Source organism: Nipponia nippon, unplaced genomic scaffold, assembly GCF_047370975.1.
Source record: "Nipponia nippon isolate SJK-2023a ecotype South Korea unplaced genomic scaffold, ASM4737097v1 scaffold_8, whole genome shotgun sequence".
NCBI lineage: Eukaryota > Metazoa > Chordata > Aves > Pelecaniformes > Threskiornithidae > Nipponia > Nipponia nippon.
The window spans coordinates 33,225,718-33,246,053 of NW_028262402.1; the positions used below are offsets into that span (position 1 = coordinate 33,225,718).

A 20,336-nucleotide genomic window follows, 5' to 3' on the forward strand; every position below is an offset into this window, starting at 1 on the left:
GCTCCCTGCTGTCCCTGAATCTAACTTCATATCTGGCAGCAATTCCTAGGTAAATAGGAAGTATAGGCTACTGTGCCTTACTCCATCCAGATGTGCTCAGCCCAAAGCAAATTCATTCCACGACCAGTTAGCTGAACAAAGAATGAGAACGTGGCTATTGTGTTGAATGGTGACAGTCGTGAAACTGATGAATCTTAAATGCATTTCAAGCATGTGCCTCCCCACGAGCATTTGTTCTTGCAGCCAGAACTACCTGGTATAGAGATCTCTCATCACATCTCCCAAGCTTTTCAGTATGAAGACCGGTGAGTGCTTGGATAGACCTCCCTAAAACATGCCATGGTCTTGGCAGCAATAGCAGTAGCCAATAACCTTCCACTGAGTCAGAAGTGGGTAGGGGTACAAGCAGTGTATTTTTTTTTTATCGTCCCTCAGCTCAGCAATTACTGGTAACAGAATTGAATTTATCTATACGTTGCTTTGTGTCTTCTAATATTTATTAGTTGTACTATTTAATGTCAGTTCCTGAAGTACCTGGCTTTTCAGGGGATCTTTCCAAATGCTAGCTGCATAAGGATTGTTTGGCCTCCAAGACAGGGCAAAAAGGGGTACACTCAGTCAAACATGGCTATTGAAATATGTTTATGGGGTTTTCTGTATAATTTGTAACTGTATGAGACATTTAAGAGCCTCCTATTTGTAGGGGAAAAAAAAGGCCGATAATGATTTTGAATAAGGAAGAGATGGCAGTCCTAACCTCTCATGCAAAAGCCATCTGATGGATTTGCATCCCGAAGTTCTGACTGGGCAGAGTGTTTGATTTCATTGCCTGTTTTTTTTTCCTATGGGGTGGAGTATTTTTTTTTATCATTTAATTTATTTGGAGACTTCCTACTAGATGGCTGCCGTATTCTGTGCTAGTAATGAATGTATTTCTGTGGTAATTGAAACATAGAAATCTGTTACTTGTCTCACACAGATATTAGGCATCTCAAGGCTATAACCCCATGCAATGCAACGGGCTTGGGGAGGAGTGGCTGGAGAGCTGCCTGGAGGAAAAGGAGCTGGGGGTGGTGGTCAACAGCCAGCTGAACATGAGCCAGCAGTGTGCCCAGGTGGCCAAGAGGGCCAGTGGCATCCTGCCTTGTATCACAAATAGCATGGCCAGCAGGACCAGGGAGGTGATAGTGCCCCTGTACTCGGCACTGGTGAGGCTGCACCTTGAGTACTGTGTTCAGTTTTGGGCCCCTCACTACGAGAAGGACATGGAGGTGCTGGAGCGTGTCCAGAGAAGGGCAACAAAGCTGGTGAAGGGTCTAGAGCACAAGTCTTACAAGGAGCAGCTGAGGGAGCTGGGGTTGTTTAGTCTGGAGAAAAGGAGGCTGAGGGGAGACCTTACCACTCTCTACAACTCCCTGAAAGGAGGTTGTAGCGAGGTGGGGTTTGGTCTCTTCTCCCAAGTAACAAGTGATAGGACGAGAGGAAACGGCCTCAAGTTGCGCCGGGGCAGGTTTAGGTTGGATATTGGGAAAAATTTCTTCACCAAAAGGGCTGTCAAGCACTGGAAGAGGCTGCCCAGGGAAGTGGCTGAGTCTCCATCCCTGGAGGTATTTAAAAGACGTGTAGAAGTGCTTGAGGACATGGTTTAGTGGTGGACTTGGCAGTGCTAGGTTAACAGTTGGACTTGATGATATTAAAGGTCTTTTCCAACCTAAATGACTCTATGATTCTATACATGGCATAGGGTATAACAGGAGCAAATAAAGTGTCAAAAAGACATGAGTGGCTTGTCTTTAAACCAGCCAAGTAAAATTCTCCTGAGCTATGTGCTCCTGCAGCTGTGCTGCTGTCTGTACACGCCAGTTCACACTTGCTGTGTAACAGTCAGGTTGGAGATGCGAATTTCACGCTGCAGTCATCACTGTGTCTGTAACTCTGAGAACTCCTGGGAAGCTCATCCCTCTCCATGTGGTCCTGAGAGAAAAGCAAAAAGCCCTCTGAGAGTGGTAGACTTTGACCTGCTCCCTAAAGCTTCATCATTGGCTCAGCTCCCTTTTCTCGTTCCCCTTTTGGTTGGAGTGCTGCAGAGACTGAAGGGAAAGGTAAAATATCCGGCTTAGGAAGTAAAGATTCCTTCTCTACCGTAGGCAGTAAAATCTGTGTCGCCTGAGAGTCAATCCACACGTGGGCTGAAATCCTGCCTCTACTAAGCTCCCATGCTGCAGGACTGTAGGTGAAAAAGTGTTGTTTTATTATTAATGAGTGGGTGTCCACAACTGGTGTCTCGGATGATAAGGACCTTCTTCCATATGGGATGACGGTGGCTATTGAGGTGAATAATCTGTTTTAACTACTTACTGTTTTGCTTCACTGTTCACTATGCAACTGGAAGCATTTATCATTTATGAGAAGCATATACTTAAGAGTTTTTCTTTTATGTTCCACATGAAAGGGCTTTGCATATTTATCAGCTGACGGCAGTGAGCATTATATACTTCTCATTTGTTTGTGGTTGTCTGTATTTCCTGCTGTTAGCAGTCCAGCAGAAAGCCAAAGGAAGAGTTTACAGGAGTAGCGGCACTTCGGCTTTTCCATCAGATTTTCAAAAGAACACTACATTCACACAGAACAATTTTCAAAATATGGACATTTACAGGTGATCAGGGACAAATAGGCAAAATGACTAAAATACACCTTGTGTGCGGCTGTCAGTGTTTTATTTTTCTCTTTGTAGACAGTCACAGCCCATTTTGTATTGGCTGTTATTCATTTCACACTGAAAAAGGAAGTTTTTTTTCCACAGGGTGCTGATCCCTGTTTCAAGGCTGGTCAACTTTAGTGCCTGCTTCCTGCAAGGTTTTGTGCAAGTGTATATAGCCTTTTGTGGTGGAGAACACAACAGTGAAGCTGCAGAATGCTGTTTTTTCTTTCCCACTTGCACAAGAAATGGGATGAGACTGCTCCTCCCCAATGGACCATTCTTTTCCCCTGAGGAAACAAGTTTCCAAGACTTGCACTCTTACATGAAGTTGCATTATGTTTTCTTCTGTTTCCTTACAATGCACCCATCTTCTTTGGCAAATTTTGTTGTATACACAACAAAACATAGATATATTTCACAGTCCTCCTCCTGCAGTCGGGTTGTATTGGGATGCCCCGGAGACCCGCGCTATGGGCGAGCAGGCAGCGCGGAGGCTTCAGTCCCCGCCGCAGCTGAGGGGATGTCCCCCTTGGCGGGGCACCGGCCGCTCCCACGCGAGTACCAGTCGCTCGTATGCACTCAAAACCAGGCGAAGGACGCCTGTGGCGGGGAAGGCGAACAAACCGCTGGCCATTTCCTTCTGGGGCCGCCTTTCTGCCCCAGCCCGACGGCGCGGAGCCCCGCCGGCAGCCCCGCCGGGGTCGGCGGGGCGGAGGAGCGGGGGGGAGGAGCAGGTGAGGGCGGAGAGGTGCCCCCGCGGGCCGGGCCGTGCCGGGCCGTGCCGTGCCGGGGGCGGGCGCAGGAGGATGCTGAGGCCGGCGAGCGGAACGCCGCCTGACGCAGCGGCGGCCCCAGCCGCGGCGGGCGGGCGGATGGCGGGCGGCGGCGGGGCTCCGCGGGGCTGAGGGGCGGCGCCGCCGCCGCGCTGTGCCGTGCCGTGCCGCGCCGCGCCGCGCCGTGCCGTGCCGTGCCGCGGTCGGCCGGGCGCCGCTGCAGGCTGGCCCCCTGCGGCTGCCTGCGGGGCGGCGGCGGCGGCGGGCGGGCTGCCGGGATGATCCGGTTCCGGAGCTCCAGCATCAGGTCGCTGAGCCCGGAGATGAAATGCACCGTGCGGCTGCTGGACGACTCCGAGATCTCCTGCCACATCCAGGTGCCGGCCGGGAGAGGGGCGGCGGCGGGGCGGCTCGGCCGGCAGCGGCACCACGGCCCGGGGGCGCGGAGCTGGGCCGGGACTCAGGCGGCGGCTGCCGGGCGCGGAGCCGGTGGCAGGGCCCGGGCGGCGGCTCGGCTGGGCTGGGCTGGGCTCGGCGCGGCCGCGGCCGGCGGGAGCTCCCCGCACGCCCGATTCCCCTGCGCCGGGCTCCGCGCACCTGCGGCGTGGGCAGCCGCGGCTTCGCCGCCGCCTCCCGCCGCTGCGCCACGGCGTTGCACAGCGCGGCGCGGAGCCCGCCCGGCCGCTGCTGGAGCCGCGGGGTCCGCCGTGCTCCGACACCGCCGGCGCGGCATCCCCGCGGGCAGGAGGAGCCCGCTGGGCTGCGGCGTCCCCGGGGAGCGGCGGCCCGGGCGGGGAGGGGGACCCCCGGCGGCGCCTTCGCCGTCCCGCGGCGCGGTGAGGGAGCGCCCCGGTGGGCACTTCTTGCTGCGGAGGTGGTGTGCGGGGAGGACCTGCTCTCCGGTGCCGGGGAAGCCCTGCCTGGGGAGCAGGGCCCGCGGCGTGCGGTGTCAGGAAGCGCTGTTACAGAGACAGTGGGCAGAGTTCAAAATGAAGCGCTGCTCCCCCGTCCTCTTAATTGAAGGCAAACGATAACTTACAGAAGGATTTTCAGTGATAGTAGTTGTGCAGTTGGAAAGAAGGCAACTTTGCTGTAGTCCCTCTTCCTAATTACTTAGTCGCTTTTTATTCCTTCAAGTAATAAGGATAAGGAGGTGAAGAGTAAGGAGTCTGTGAATTTCTGGTGGAACAGCGGTGTTTGTAGTGTGTGCAAGCAGGGGTATTTTAGGTGTCCCAACAAGACCCAAACTCTGCTACGTTATGGAAGTCTTACAGATTCTTAAACTGCAAGTGTTAGAAACCAAGTTACTCTGTTTGAAATTTCCATGGCATTCCTAGAATCACTGAGATGAGCTTGGCATCCAGATCGGCAGAAGTGAGGGGTCGTTTAGGAAGTTGTTTGTCACTCATAGTCGGTCTTTCTGTCACTCTGGTAGTATGACATATCCACAGCTTTAAATCAAGTTGGTGGTCTTGTACAAAGACCAACTATGGCTGAAAAAATCAAGTGCCACGAGATACAAGCTACATTTTTGCTTGGACCAAATTCTGTTTTTTATTAGTTCCAAAGGAGCCATTTAATACTAGAATAGAATAGAATAGAATAGTTCCAGTTGGGAGGGACCTACAACGATCATCTAGTCCAACTGCGTGACCACTTCAGGGTTGACCAAAAGTTAAAGAATATTATGAAAGCTATTGTCCAAGTGCCTCTTTTTAAGGCACTGGCAGGCTTGGGGCATCAACCACCTCTCTAGGAAGCCTGTTCCAGTGTTTCACCACCCTCTCAGTAAAGAAATGCTTCCTAATGCCCAGTCTAAACCTCCCCTGGTGCAGCTCTGAACCTGTCCCATGTGTCCTATCACTGGATCCCAGGGAGAAGAGATCAGCAGCTCCCTCTCCACTTCCCCTCCTCAGGAACCTGTGGAGAGCAATGAGGTCACCCCTCAGCCTCCTTCTCGCCAAAGTAGACAAGCCCAGAGCCCTCAGCCGCTCCTCACAGGACATGCCTTCCAGCCCTTCCACCAGCTTTGTTGCCCTCCTCTGAATACATTCAAGGACCTTTACATCCTTCTTAAATTGTGGGGTCCAGAACTGCACACAGCGTTCAAGTTGAGGCTGCACCGATGCACAACAGCGGGATAATCACCTCTTTTGACCAACTGGTTATGCCGGGTTTGATGAACCCCAGGATGTGGTTTGCCCTCCTGGCTGCCAGGGCACGCTGCTGGCTCATATTGAGCTTGCTGTCAACCAGCACCCCCAGATCCCTTTCTGCAGAGCTGCTCTCCAGCTGCTCCTCTCCCAATTGGTACGTGTGTACTAGTTACTCTCAAACAGCATATAGCGTGGAAGTAACAGGAAATTACTGAAACAGCTTGTACCTGTATCACTGTAGTGCTCTTGTTAATAAATAGCATAGTTATGAGATCATAGCTTTAATGGGTAAGAAGCAGAATGGCGTTCAGAGCATTTTCTTGGAGCTTAATGCAAGCTTTGCATAACTTATTCAGCATTTTTAAAAATTAGTCTCTTTAAACAATGATGAATTTAAAGTCAGAATCTGAGATGGTGTCATTACAGCTCTGTAGATTTACAGTGCTCAACAGATTTACACAGACTAAGAGTATGCCCTTCGATGCCCACAGGGTAGAAAAAAAACATCATTACTTTAGGTGTTACATTGTGCAAGGTGAAGTAATGAGCTCAGAACCGGTTGAATCGAATTGCAGCGTGTTCGCTCATTCCACAGGTAATGCTTGCAGGGGAAAAGTGTTTTATGCCACAGCTGAAAATATTTTAACTACTACAGTTCTAAGGGTAATCCTGAAAATTGAATTCTATTATAAACTTGTCTAGAACTTGTTTTCCTGAGTCTGCACACTGACCAAAAATATTTAAATGTGGGAATGGCTACCGTTCTTTTTCCCTAGGATTTTTAGGTACTGAAATTCTAAACACATAAATGCAGATCCTAGTATGAGGAACTACTTTGCTTTTGGTCACATCAGCAGGAACATTCAATTAATGATGACATTTCATAGTTCTGACCTACCTTTCACTCTTTCCTGTGCCACACACGTCGAATCGCTTAATCCTATCTATAGATAGCTGCCCCTTACCTATCACTGTATATACAGAGGAGATATAATTTAGCTGTATAATTTATTTGTCCTCTCGTATGTGCATAGCTATTAAGACAGTAGACTAACAAATCCCAAACCACTCAATTTCTGTCTTTAGCCTCTCGATCAGATCTGTATTTGAACTTCATAAGGTGGACAAAACTTGCTAGGAGCTTCCACAATGCTACAATTTTATTTTTGAATGGAAAAAAAAAAAAGTTGTCAGTTAGTTGTATTTGTGCATGTTGATGCATATTCAGTGAGACAAAATAGCCCAGATGATACGCTGCTGGGTTAACAGCAGAGATGCCAGGGTTGTGCCAGCTGGAACATGTTGGACAGCTGTGTTTTGGTCATTAAGAGGATAAGAAAGCCTAATTCTACAACAATGAGAAACGCCAACAGAGTCTCTTAAGGACACGGATGCAGTAAGGAATGGTGATGACTGAAATTCTAGCTGTGCATTTTCAGAGGCAAAGGAGGGGGGATATGCAGCTAGTCTGGATGGTGATGTATGTAGCTGATGATTTGCTGCATTTTAGCGCACTAAGTTTTGCCAAACCCTACTTTTTCAGGTGTATCTTTCTAGCAGTTGGCTTGCACACATGGGCTGGTATCAGAGGGCCCCAGTACCACTTCAGTGCAGAGATGTCTGTAATTAAAATCTCTGTGGATGCAGTGTAGATCTTTGTCCCTACAAAATGTGCAACCAGAATTGTGTGTTACTCAGCTAAAACATTGAGAGGTAGCGTTAGGAAAAGTAAGCGGTAGCAAATGTATTTAGGTGCTGCATATATATGTGTATTTTTTTTCTCCCTGTGTATATTTCATAGTGTTTAGGTAGGAAAATAAAATAAATTTTTCTTTTTACTATTAAGGTTATTTCAAAGCAGTGTTTCAACAAGCCAACAGGCTAATAGACCCTGCTTTTGGAAATTACGTTTTATAGCAAACAGTCTAGTGGCAGCATATAGGGTGGTGTGGGGAGAATCAGAGATGAATCATGCATTTTCAGACTCCAGCCAACTAGTTACCGAGCTGTGCAGCTGCCATGTAGGTCACCAAGTTGCTCAAGGCTAGGTCTGCAGCTCAAAGGTCAGGATTCAGTGTGTCGTCCTCCTCATCTGAGAGACTTCGTGACTGCAAATTATCTGTGGTGACAGACACAAGAAAGGGCTGGGGCCCAAGGGACACTTAACTAATTCTTGTGATGACATTTATTTTCCCATGTTTTTTGTTTGTTTGTGAAGCCTCTCTGGGACCCATATGGTGGGCGACCTTACAGCAGCAGTAGGGTGAAGTTGTAGTGGCACAGCTAAAATGGAGAGGTTATGAAAAACAGCCTGAAGGGCCAGTGGCCACTGTCTGTTTCCATGCACAAGAGAGAGAGGTGACCTGCTTGTGCAGGCTGCCTGATAAAGCACAGAACCAAGGCTTGAAAGAGGGCAGTGGGGGAAGTAGGTCTTCAAAACTATTGGAAATGTGTCTGGAGCAGCAGGAAGACCTCCTTTCTGGAGGTACTAATGAGATACTTATTTTCTGAGTCATTGACATAACGAGCACTTTACTCCCGTTTTTGCAGGCTTCATGCAAAAACTTCAAGCATCTAATTAACCTTTTAGTAATAATAGCCTAAACATCTTAAATAGTAAGGATTTTTTTTTTTTTTCGCCTGGCTTATTCCGTAAGATTGATTGTGCTTATTTCAGTTGTGAGTAAAGTTAACCATCAAGGTCCTGTTAGGGTAGACTGTTTGTTATTAAATATGTAAGTATACCTTGGGTTCAGTGGTGCCACTGGCATGCTTTAAATAAGGCACGGGCTTCAGCATACCTCCTTTAACTGAAGTGACTCTCGAGCATGCTACTGTTCCTTTAGTTTTTTAAAAATATGAGTAAGTGTGTATTAGTAACCATTATAACTCTAAATTTATTTCTCTATATGAGGTTAATACAAAATTATAAGCTCACTCTAGAAAAATGCTATATTTTACGTGTTACTTAATTTTTAAATTAATAAAAGTTCTACTTTACTCCTTGAGCTGTTCAGGTCCAGCTGTGCAGAACTGGAGATAAGGCTGACATGAATGAGGCTCTTCTCTCAGCTGGAGCTTATTATTGATAGTGGTAGTGAACTTTGCTGCCTGTGTGTTTATTTGTAGAAATACTGTATGACTGGATCTTGTTGTGCCTCAGCCCATATGCAAAATTGTGTAGTAACGGGGCCTTTATAATGACACAGGTCTTGCTTTGTATGAGCTTTCCCAAACAAAAATCTGTATAGATATCCCCAAAAATATCACCTGGCTACACTACTGATTTTTTTTTGTATGTATCTATCTAAATGATTATTTGATTGTCGTTTAAAAGAACAAACTTGAATTTCTGTGTGTGTCCAGCTTTTGAGCAAGCAGAAGACATAATTTTTAAAAACTGTTTTAGAAATCAGGAAGAAAACAAGCAGAGCAAAGCTTTGGCTTACTCTTGGTCTGTTCTTAGACCTTTTACCTTCTTTTGTGTAAGTGAAAATGAGGGTGACAAAATCTGAGAAGGCTCATTTCTTTCTGCCAGTGATGGTCCAATAGTGTAAGATGGCCTTGTGTCTTTTTAATCTTAATTCAGAAGCAGTTTCTGTGCAGTTTGAATACTGCTGCCTGTAGCTTGGCTAATAATTTCCTAGCTTGACTTGGTTATTTTTTTCTCCTTTTAAATGTGACATACAGTGTCCTGTCTAGTTCTTTTTGTAGCGCATTGATGACTGGAAACTTGCCTTCTTGCTTTTTATTTTCTGCTTGGTCTGTGTCTTGGAGGCAGATGCTAAATTTAATAGAGTTAACCAAAGAACTCTCTTTAAAATTCCCATCCCTCAATAAAGTGTAAAAACCAAAACAATATGCTGAAACAGGCTGTGAGGTAAAAGAGCAGTGTCGATGAATCTCACTGTGAAGATATGCTGAATGTGGATGATTTGGAAAAATAAGTGGGAAAGGGGAGGCAACATGAGAATTGAAAAGAGCAGAGAGGCCAGAGATGAGAGGAAGGCAGAGAACCATAGCTGTGGAAAGGGAAAGGTTAAGGGATTATGTAGACAGCAGGCAGGAGATTTAGTGAATTTATATTTATCCTGTAAGCGATGTCAGAGCCGTAACCAGCAAGCGCCTTGAGCTGCTGGGATGATGCTGTAACAGTTCAAAATAGTAAGACGAGATAAGGAAGGGGATGCAAGTTAGGATGGATCCTGTGCCATGTTCTGTTGACACATTTTAGAAACTGCATGCTAGAATTTGTATTCCTAACTTCATGCTTGAGCCTCTACTCTTGGTGAGAGCTGCAGATGAGAAGCCTCTCTAATTAAGCTAAGCCTATGGGTTAAAGCTACCTCTGTTGTCAGTTCATGTGTTTGATTAAATTTGCAGTAACATGTTTTCTTTTTAATAGCACTTATGGATGTGCTCTTAGTTCCTGCCAGGGCTGAAAAGGAAACAAGGAGTAGAAAGTGCTACTAGAAAGTTACTAGGGTGTTGGGAGTTCTCATTTTCAAATTAAGAAATTAATTGTCTTGATGGATTTTGGTAAGTGTTTGTGAAGCTCAGTATGCCCCATCCCTGGAAGCGTTCAAGGCCAGGCTGGATGGGGCTTTGAGCAACCTGGTCTAGTGGAAGGTGTCCCTGCCCATGGCAGGGGGTTGGAACCAGATGATCTTGAAGGTCCCTTCCAACCTAAACGATTCTATGATTTGCTTAACATTGGTTTCTGTACCTCTGGTAGGGGAAAGGCACATATCTATGTGCAATACTTACATGTTGCTACCAATTCACAAACTCTGTTGTTCTTTCTTGTTATTCTTAAATGAAAATACTTACAAAGATGGCTTATGCAGGATTTTATTCAATATATACTAACTAACTGCAGCTGATCTGCTTTTGTGTTGGATAAAGCTTATTTATGACTGTCAATTAGCTTTTTTCCACACTCCATGTTGTCTGATCAATGAACAAATCTGAAATTTCTCTATCCTAAAGACGGTGCTCTTGCCTTTCATTTTAACTGTGTATTTCCTGTGTATTGCAATTGGCATTGTAATTCATGTTTTGTTGCTAGTAAACAAAGGCAGGGGAACTTAAATGTGTGCTTAAGGACTTGCCCAATCCAGGGTTGAAGATGAACATGTATTTCAGTAAATACAAACAGTCTAGAAGATAAGTGTTTCAATATATTGGTGAGGCCCAGTGCTGCAGTGTGGAGGAAATAGATATGAAATATGCAGGTATCCTTAGACAAAGTTAGCTAATGTAAGTATAATCTTTTCACTTTTACCCACCTTTAATTTTTCTAACAGCTTTGGATAAAATTTTTACATTCTTTATTGTCATGCATGTTTGGACACTGGCTGAACAGTAGGGGTGGAGCTGTAGTGATAATAAAAGGCAACTGGAAAATCAATAATACAATGCAGCATATCTTAGATCTCGAAAGTGCAAATCATCGGTTGGATACTGTGAGGTGGAAAGTGGCTCCTGTGAGATACAGGGTGCTTTCTGCTTGCGGAACTTCATACGCTCTTTCATATTGAAAGGGCTTTTGGCAGCTCATGGGGCTTAGTCTTCTTGCACCTTGAAATGCTCTTGCCTGTCTAGGCATCTTCAGCACACTGATACAGATCTAATATAGGAGGCTGCTGAAGAAGCGATCATTTGGCAGAATTAATTGGCCTAAGATAAGAGCTGAAATGAATCATTGGTGAGGAATTACTGTGTTTTCACTTTTTGGTATTTGCCTAGATCGAAGTTTCTGTATAGGTCAGGAATGATTTAATAAAGTATATCAATTCTCCTGAAATGACCTTTAACAAAAGAAGAGATTAGTGCCTTTTCTATGGGAAGGTGAAGTAGGGAGTCTAGATTTTGCCTGTATGGTTGTTGCTGGTTCCCTGGAACAGACAGTATATTAAAAACTGAAGGTTTAAACACTTAGGTTAAAGAATGAGAGAAATGGCAGCTGAATTTTCACTGCTCCCTCAAAAAAGCAGGTGGGTTGGGAGGACTGGACAGTAATTCTGTGATAAAATGCTTGTTTTCTGTAGCACAGGTCTCTGTCCTTGTCGGTATTTTGGCTCATTAAATCAAACATACTGAAAATGGCTCTCCTCCTATTCTCTCTCTTTTTGCACTTCCTCTCCTCTCCCTGGTGTGGATAATATCAACCTGTTGGCAAGGTTCGTAACATCCAGATAATCTTTCTCTCCTTTTCCTGTTAAAGTCAAGCTGTCACCAGATGACTTCTGCTGTGTCTTTCCCTGCTGCATATGGAAAATATCTCCTCATAGCTCTTCCTTCAGCTGAGGCTGTTTGTCTGTTCCTTCGTTATTTGTTTGCGTAAATACAGCCTCCTTTTTCTCCCTACCCTCGCTTTCTCTGAGATCGTTTCTAGACCTTACAAATCGTCTTTTTGTTCTTATCAGATTACGTTGTTCTCACTCTGTTTTAATTCCTTGTCTGATAGTGAAAACACAATTGTAATAATTCAGCAGTAATTAAATTAATATTAAATCTTTTTCTTTCTGGTGTAAGACTAAAAAAAAAAGGCCCCAAACACTTTTTCTTCCTTCACTCCTCTGCTATCAGTTTATCTTATCCTTTCCAGCTGCAGGCACTCAGTTCATAAAAGCATTCCTGTTTTCCTCTCTTCAGGGTTTAATATGTTGGTTTTGAAGGTGGTGTGTTGATAATCAACTCTTGCCATTTCAGTGTGCTGTCAAGATAGACACTGTTCTCCAGCTCATGGTTAATTATGGCAGTGGTAGGCCAAGTGTGAATAGTAATCATCCTATTCATGGTTGCTGTTCATGGGAATTACTGAGAAACTCAATTAAGGAGGACCCAGCGATGAATAATGAATGTTGATGCTCTAATATTGTTACATTTAGAAAGTAATGCTGGAAACTTGAGAGAAAATGGATCGTACCAATCTGTATAAGGTTATGTATATATATAAAATGTCTCAAGGTTGCTCACAGCTGGAAATGAGAAGGTGTGGGCTATATGACTGTTGTGGTTTAACCCCAGCCAGCAGCTAAGCAGCACACAGCTGCTCGCTCACTCCCCCCTGGTGGGATGGGGGAGAGAATCAGAAGGGTAAAAGTGAGAAAACTCGTGGGTTGAGATAAAGACAGTCTAATAGGGAAAGCAAAAGCCGCGTGCACAAACAAAGCAAAACAAGGAATTCATTCACTCCTTCCCATGGGCAGGCAGGTGTTCAGCCATCTCCAGGACAGCAGGGCTCCATCACGCATAATGGTTGCTTGAGAAGACAAATGCCATCACTTCAAACATCCTCCCCCTTCCTTTTTCTTCCCCCAGCTTTATATGCTGAGCATGACATCATATGGTGTGGGATATCCCTTTGGCCAGTTGGGGTCAGCTGTCCCAGCTGTGTCCCCTCACAGCTTCTTGTGCAGCCCCAGCCTGCTCGCTGGTGGGGTGGGGTGAGAAGCAGAAAAGGCCTTGACTCTGTGTAAGCACTGCTCAGCAATAACTAAAACATGCCTGTGTTATCAACACTGTTTCATCACAAATGCAAAACATAGCCCCATACCAGCTACTAGAAGATAATTAACTCTATCCCAGCCAAAACCAGCACAATACCATGAGTTCTTTTTCAGCAGAAGGGTTCGCAAACAGAAATAACTCATGCAATAATTGGAAATCTGGCCATTCAAGATAGTTACAGTAAGAAACGTAAGTATTAAGTGGCTGCAAAATTATTGCTCTTTAAACACTTCCTTTAGTAAAATGTTAAATGAGTCAACATCTTCATTAAAAACACTTGTTATTTTTCCCTTGTTTACTTAAACCCCAGGAAGAAGTAAACGATCTGGACTGAAGAGATGCTTTACTCCTTGCAAACATCTGACAATAATGTTTTCCCCATAGCAACTCTCCTTGGAAGAGAATTGTGCTTTAAAAAAAAACCAAACAAACCAAAAATCAAGACAATATGCACCTGGCCATTTTTTGTCCTAATGTTGTAATATGTAAACTTACTATAAAAGGGCACATGTTGCAAAGATAACTTTGGGTATTTCTGACTGCACTGTGTAAAACCTTTTTCACACAGTCTGTATGCCCACTTTTTTTGGTCTTTCATGTAACTGCAACAGAAGCAAAAAAGAAATGGGATTGCAAAATGAAAAAAACCAAACAAACAATCCCCCTCATCCCTCCAAACCCAAACAATATCAGGAGAATTTACAACAGGACTTAATAATTTATTACATATAAAGAGACCAAGAAGCAGTCACAATTTCAAGTTAATGGTGAAGTCCTGTGGAAATCGATGCATAAATTTCAGACTGTAATAGTGTATTTGTATTGTTTCTGGGCGTGGAGGCTAGTCAAATGTTTTTTGTCTCCGAAACAGAGTGTCTGCATGTGAACTGCCTTTTGCGAATGGTTCCTGGACCCTTCTGTCTGCCAGGCGATGCCTGGGAACTGGTCAGCAAGAATGCTAATTGGCACCGACTGGATTTTTGTCAGGCAGTGCTCTAACAGTTTGTTAGCATGGGTGGTGGATTTCAACACTCCAAAATGCTTGGAGGGTTTTAGTAGTTTTAGTATAGATGCAATCTCTGTTTTCAAAAAGAAAAAGTAAAAAGAAAGAAAGATTTTGTGAAAGGCTAAAGGTATATTTTATATTTCTGATACTAAAACAACTGAAATGGTAACTGTGTTCATAACACTGTCCTTCTGAGTGGAAAAGTATTGATTTGGCTAAATTAAGACTCTTTAAGTATTTTGTGGAGCATTTTCAACAGTTGGTGGTAGTTAAACTAGGAGTAGCACTTGTTTTAGTAGGTGCTTACAAAATAGCTGTGTTTAGGATCTGTGGCTGTGATCTTGGATTTGAACCTGTAATCTTTCCTGGGATGACAGAATCTTGATTTTTTTTTTTTTTTAATGCTCTTAGCAACAGAGTCTAATACAAAAGTACTCTGCAGGATCACAAGATCAGGACATCAGTTGGTGGTGGGTTTTGGTTTTATTTTTATTTTTATGGACACAAACTCCAAGTCCTATAGTGGAATGAGAAATGAGACACGGTTATTTCTTTGAAGAGTAACTGCAAAAAGTGCAGATAAGATGCTTTCTGGAGTGCTATGCATGCCACAGAGATGCTATGGCATGTACTTTTAGTCCTATTTCTTTAGGTTTTTTGGAGTAAAATACAGCTGATCCTTCACTTTCAGTCTGTTACTTTAAAATTGGGTGGCAAAGATAAATACTTTGCAGCCAGAGAGCGATGGTTGCTCTTGCGTTTAGATGGGACAGCTACCCAGGGTGTGAATTGAACTCTGAAGCTGTGCAGTGCCAGCCTGAACTTAGGTGACTTCAAGGATTTATCTCAAGACGTTCAGTGTGCCAATAGGTGGAGTGCACCAAGCACACTGACCCTGCTTGCTCCTTCTCTGTCTGAGTTTTCTTTAGCTCCTTCTGCGGAAAAGGAAGGAAACAGCAGAGGCTTTTACAGACGGTGCCATGAGTGATTCAGCATGCAGACTCAGCTGTTCAGATGAAATTGCTCCAGCAGCTTGCGGTGCCCCCGCCAGTTGCTAGGTGCAGATCCGGGAGGCTTTTCTGTTTTGACTGGAGAATCCACTCAGTTGCCAGGATTTCTGGATTAGTTTTCTCATAGGGTCTGGCAGTTGGTACTTTACAGCCACCAGAATGGAGAAGACTTGAGCAGGAATCGTCAGTCCCCAAACCAAATGATGCTGCTGGCTTGTGGGCATTAAAGCAAAAAGAGTGGCACATCTAAGTGAAAAATGAAAAATAATCTATACAGCTTCAGGACAATGTGCTCAGGACAATTCTGGTTATTTTTTGTGTGTGGATTACATGCACCAAATCAGTAGCAGTTTTCATGCTGTAGCTTTTTGAGAATCAGAGGCTGGTTTGTATCTTGCCCGGAAGAGTTTATGGTGTAATTTCAGGGAAAACACAATAAGGGAATGCTTAATTCATGTTGTGATGATGAGAACGCACAAAGTAATTCATGTAGTTGGCTTGAGTTTTAACTCAAGTAAAGAGGGTAAAAATACTACTGTAGAAGAAGAAATTCCAGGAGTTGGAGGCTGATATGTGTGAGGAAGAGAGCAAGACTCCGGTTGTGCAGAGATTTCAGCAGTTATGTGGTACATTGCAGAGAAGATGACAGTATTGACTACACCCTTCCAGTGTTTGCAACTGTTTTTTGTCTTATCCTGTTATTTAGAAACTCATTCCAGTGAAAGAACACATAGTTCATAAATCTATGATCCCAGCCACTAAGGCAATTTTTACTACTCAAATCTTACTCCTTATTTTTTACTTCACGTTTGCTTTAAGGTGTCAAGAGGTGAGCTGTGTTGCAGTTAGGTTTGTGTAAATAACTTGACATCTCCCTGCTCTGTTAGAGGCTTCTGCAGCTTGTGAATATAGGAAGAACCACAGGGGCTTGGGTTGGATTGGGGCAGGAGGGGAAATATGAGTTGTAATTCTGCCCTGCAGGCCCATTGGTTTTGATTTCTACTCCTGCCTTTCAGCAACACTTAGCTCACTGCCTTCCCCATCCTGGATGAAGATACCAATACCATGCCTAAACCCAGACTCCTGCAATACCTTTCTGGGGCCACCATCTAACTCACCAGTTGCACCTCTTTTTCATTACCTTTTTCTTCAGTCCTCCAGACAGTTTTCAGTCCTTTTTGCAGTGCCTGTATTTGTAGCACTTTTAGGTTATGATTTCTACTTCTTTTTGGAAGTGGGACAATACACTGTGTTGGATACACAACAGAAACATAGATCTGTTGATAAACATTGTTCCCTGGTTTGCTGATTCCTGTAATTATTTCACAGAGAATGTTCAAAGAATTGTTATAGATTCGTACTAGTCATTGCTTACTTTTTAGTCATTGCTTACTTTTGTCTCATTGACTTTTTTTTTTTCCCCCAAGGTGCTTTTTTCGATCATCATTTTGATGATGATCTGGAGTTAGTCTTTGGACAGCGATTACCAGCAGTACTGGTTTTTGAAGTTTCATGCTATATTTTGGTGGATGTTTTTTTCCTTTTTTTTGGTAATCTTTTGTAGTTCATTAGCTCAGTCCTGCTGAGTGCTGGGTCCTGCACTTGGGTCACAACAACCCCAGGCAGCGCTACAGGCTTGGGGAGGAGTGGCTGGAGAGCTGCCTGGCGGAAAAGGACCCCGGGGGTGTTGGTCGACAGCCACCTGAACATGAGCCAGCAGTGTGCCCAGGTGGCCAAGAAGGGCAATGGCATCCTAGCTTGTATCAGGAATAGTGTGGCCAGCAGGACCAGGGAGGTGATAGTGCCCCTGTACTCGGCACTGGTGAGGCTGCACCTTGAGTACTGTGTTCAGTTTTGGGCCCCTCACTACAAGAAGGACATGGAGGTGCTGGAGCGTGTCCAAAGAAGGGCAACGAAGCTGGTGAAGGGTCTAGACAACAAGTCTTATGAGGAGCGGCTGAGGGAGCTGGGGTTGTTTAGTTTGAGGGGAGACCTTACCACTCTCTACAACTACTTGAAAGGAGGTTGTAGCGAGGTGGGGGTCGGTCTCTTCTCCCAGGTAACAAGTGATAGGATGAGAGGAAATGGCCTCAAGTTGTGCCAGGGGAGGTTTAGCTTCAATATTAGGAAAAACTTCTTCATTGAAAGGGTAGTCAGGCACTGGACCAGGCTGCCCAGGGAAGTGGTTGAGTCCCCATCCCTGGAGGTATTTAAAAGACATGTAGATGTGGTGCTTGAGGACATGGTTTAGTGGTGGACTTGGCAGTACTAGGTTAACGGTTGGACTCAATGATCTTAAGGGTCTTTTCCAATCTAAATGATTCTATCATTCTGTGATAGTTCAGTGGATATCTCGTGTCCTGAAAAAACAGATGCAAACTGAATGTTTTTGTATTCATAACTCCAACATCTTTTTACAGTTCTTTTTTACTCTGTGAATACTTATGCTGTTGTTGCTTTGTGATCAGAGCTATCATTATAATCCAATGAACTGCAAGAGAGTTGTATTTCTGTTCCAGTTTTTCCAGCTGTATCTTTTATTGATTAGGAAATAAAAGGGAACATGCAGATGTGGATTTTTGTGTCTTCCCCTTCTTTCTTCTTGCTCCCATCATCCACAGGTGGAACTTTTGGTCATTTTGAGGGCATTGATCTCTAATCGTGATTTTGGTGCCCTCCTTCTGCTTAGCCAAGCTGTGCTTTGGTGGTGCCCCAAGAAAGATGAAAACTCTACCAGGTTTTGGCAGTATGGCCCAAGAGGTAATATATTCTTCTTGATGTCCAGGCAGGTTGCTAGTTACACCTGTGATGTCCTCGCTGCTCTCCTGCTGCAAACTGACCTCTGTGGTTGTCTTACTTGCTGCCTGTCTCAGTATTACTCGTGTTATTTGTATTACCCTTTTTGTCTATGAAGCAAACCTCTTTGCTTTCAGTCTTGGCCACACAGGTAATCTGTTGAGGAGGGAACTTCTTTTTTTCTGTTCACTGCATCAAAAGTGTTTTTTTTCCCCCTCTCATAGTTTCTGTTTTTTTTAAAGAAGCAGCAGGTATGCATGGTGACATGTAAATCCTTTTTGAAATTCCTAATTTGCTGACTTGACAGTACTCAGAGTAGACAAGAAGAGCTATGTTCATGGTGAACCTGCAGAGCTGGTTTGTGCCCTACATAACGTTTGGCGCATCTCTGAGAGATACAGAAGGAATTGCATTTTCTAACCTCTCTCTGCCTCGTCTCTCTCCAGAGGATTCACTGCTTACGCAGAAACCAAAATATTTGCTGGAGGAGGATTCTGAGTGTTTTATCCTGCAGGCTGAATGATGAAGAAAGGTTATGAATCCAGGGGGAAGCCTGTTTAATGAATTCTGTTTTCCTATTGTGTCCATACAGATTTGATACTTCTTTGTAATTAAAGTTGGATCTGCTTCTGCAGAATATTGTTTTTCTCATTTTGAACTATGTAGCCTTTCCCATGCATTCCCGAAATAGAACAGCTAAATGTCTTAAAAAAGGAGGAAAATAAAAGGGAAAGTACTGTCCTCCCAAAGGTGCACTGGGATTCTTGTAGCAGTATTTCTTTGCAGAAATATCATGAGTTGAGTTTTCTTGCTGCTAGTGAGGTTTCTGCTTTATGAACAAGATAATTGTATATTTCTGTTCAAAGTAAACATCATTGTGACACATTTCATGACCGCAAGATATTTTATGCACTCACTGGAATAAACAACACACAGGACTGTCTCAGGCAGTTAGTCAATGGATAATGTTGTGCCTGCTTTTACACATCTTTCAGCTAAATCAGAGATCAAAACTGAACTTCAGCACTTGAGGGCATGTGGGGAGGATTTTTGACACTCTGGAGGAAAGCGAGCCTGTAAAGCTTTAATGATTGCTCCTTCATCTATGCAGATTTGCTTTAACTGGTGCCAGAGCTGCTGTAATATTGATGACATCCTTCACCTTGTTAATGGTCCAAACGTAACGGAGCGTATGCTGGTAGTCTAATTTTGTTCTTGTAGGGAGACCACAAATTGCGAAGATTGCCTATAAGGGTGTGAACTATGACTACAAATTTGGCATGTAACATGCTTTCTGTTAAATGAATGAAAAATGTTTAAAACTCTGATTTTTGTGCACTGGGCACATCCCATGGCTTAGCTGGTATGAACAATTTTATTAAGAAAATTCTGGAACAGTTCCCTGACAGTGAGGCAATTAATAAAATATTGCAAGATAGAATAGTAAAGTCATATGTTGAATGACTGCATTTATCCCCAGGAGGGTATGAGAGTGTGTAGAGGTACAAATCTCCTGTTGCCTTCCATCCATCTTGATCTGTGTGATTTCGGGTTTCGGTGAAGTGTTTGGCCATTAGAGCACAGCAGTAGTTGATGAAAAATTAAACAGGTTATTACCTATTACAAATGGTTAGCCAGACTGAGCAGTGGCAGACTTCAGGTTTACTGGTTTACAATATGGAATCAAAAATGCCTGAAGTGGGGCAGCAGCGACCCACAGCCATAGTCAGGGCTGCCCCTGGGAAATGGGCTGGCTGATGTGGTCCAGTCCCTCAGAGTAATAAGAGATGCTTTCTATGACTTTTTGTGGTCATAGTGGAACCATTAATCCCCAAATGTTTATTTATAGTGTTCCTGTGGGACAGGCTGAGAGGTGTATAACTGGATTTTAAGGATAAAAGCTGCGTTGGGAGAGAGGCTGTAGCGGAAGCTGTTTAATTTGGAGCACTGTATGAGTTCTGCAAGAATGACTATAATCTTCCCAAATCTGGCATAGAAACACTAATGCTCTGTAGATGTAGATACATTCATGTGGGAACATCTTCCCTGAGATTCATAAGAAGCATTTAGTTCCTCAGGTGACTGTGTGGGATAGAGTGTCTTGCACTGAACTGGAACTTGGCTGCTGCAGAGCTCATCAATGAGAATGTGCCCTGCTATGTGTAGTGTGGAAAACCAATTATCTTTCATATTTATTGTCTGCCTTGTGAACCTCTCCTGCTTTGCAGAGAGAGGAGATGGAGCTTGGATTGGTCATAGCGTAGCTGTAACACTGTTCCCGGGCTTGCAGTGTCACTGTGTCCATCCAAAGTGCTCAGGAGAGAAGTAGCCATCCAGGCTGTCTCTACATTGTTGCTACTCCAGAGCTGGAGGGGATTA

General features: G+C 44.2%; 1 protein-coding gene across 1 annotated transcript in view; it reads left to right on the forward strand.

The window, feature by feature from the left end:
- Positions 1 to 3,686: 3,686 nt before the first annotated feature.
- FRMD3 (FERM domain containing 3) overlaps positions 3,687 to 20,336 on the forward strand; it is a 150,884-nt gene continuing 134,234 nt past the window's right edge. The window contains exon 1 of the mRNA XM_087741522.1: positions 3,687 to 3,851. Within this exon, the coding sequence (XP_087597648.1) occupies positions 3,753 to 3,851 (99 nt within the window). The 5' untranslated portion in view covers positions 3,687 to 3,752. The remainder of the gene's footprint in view (positions 3,852 to 20,336) is intronic.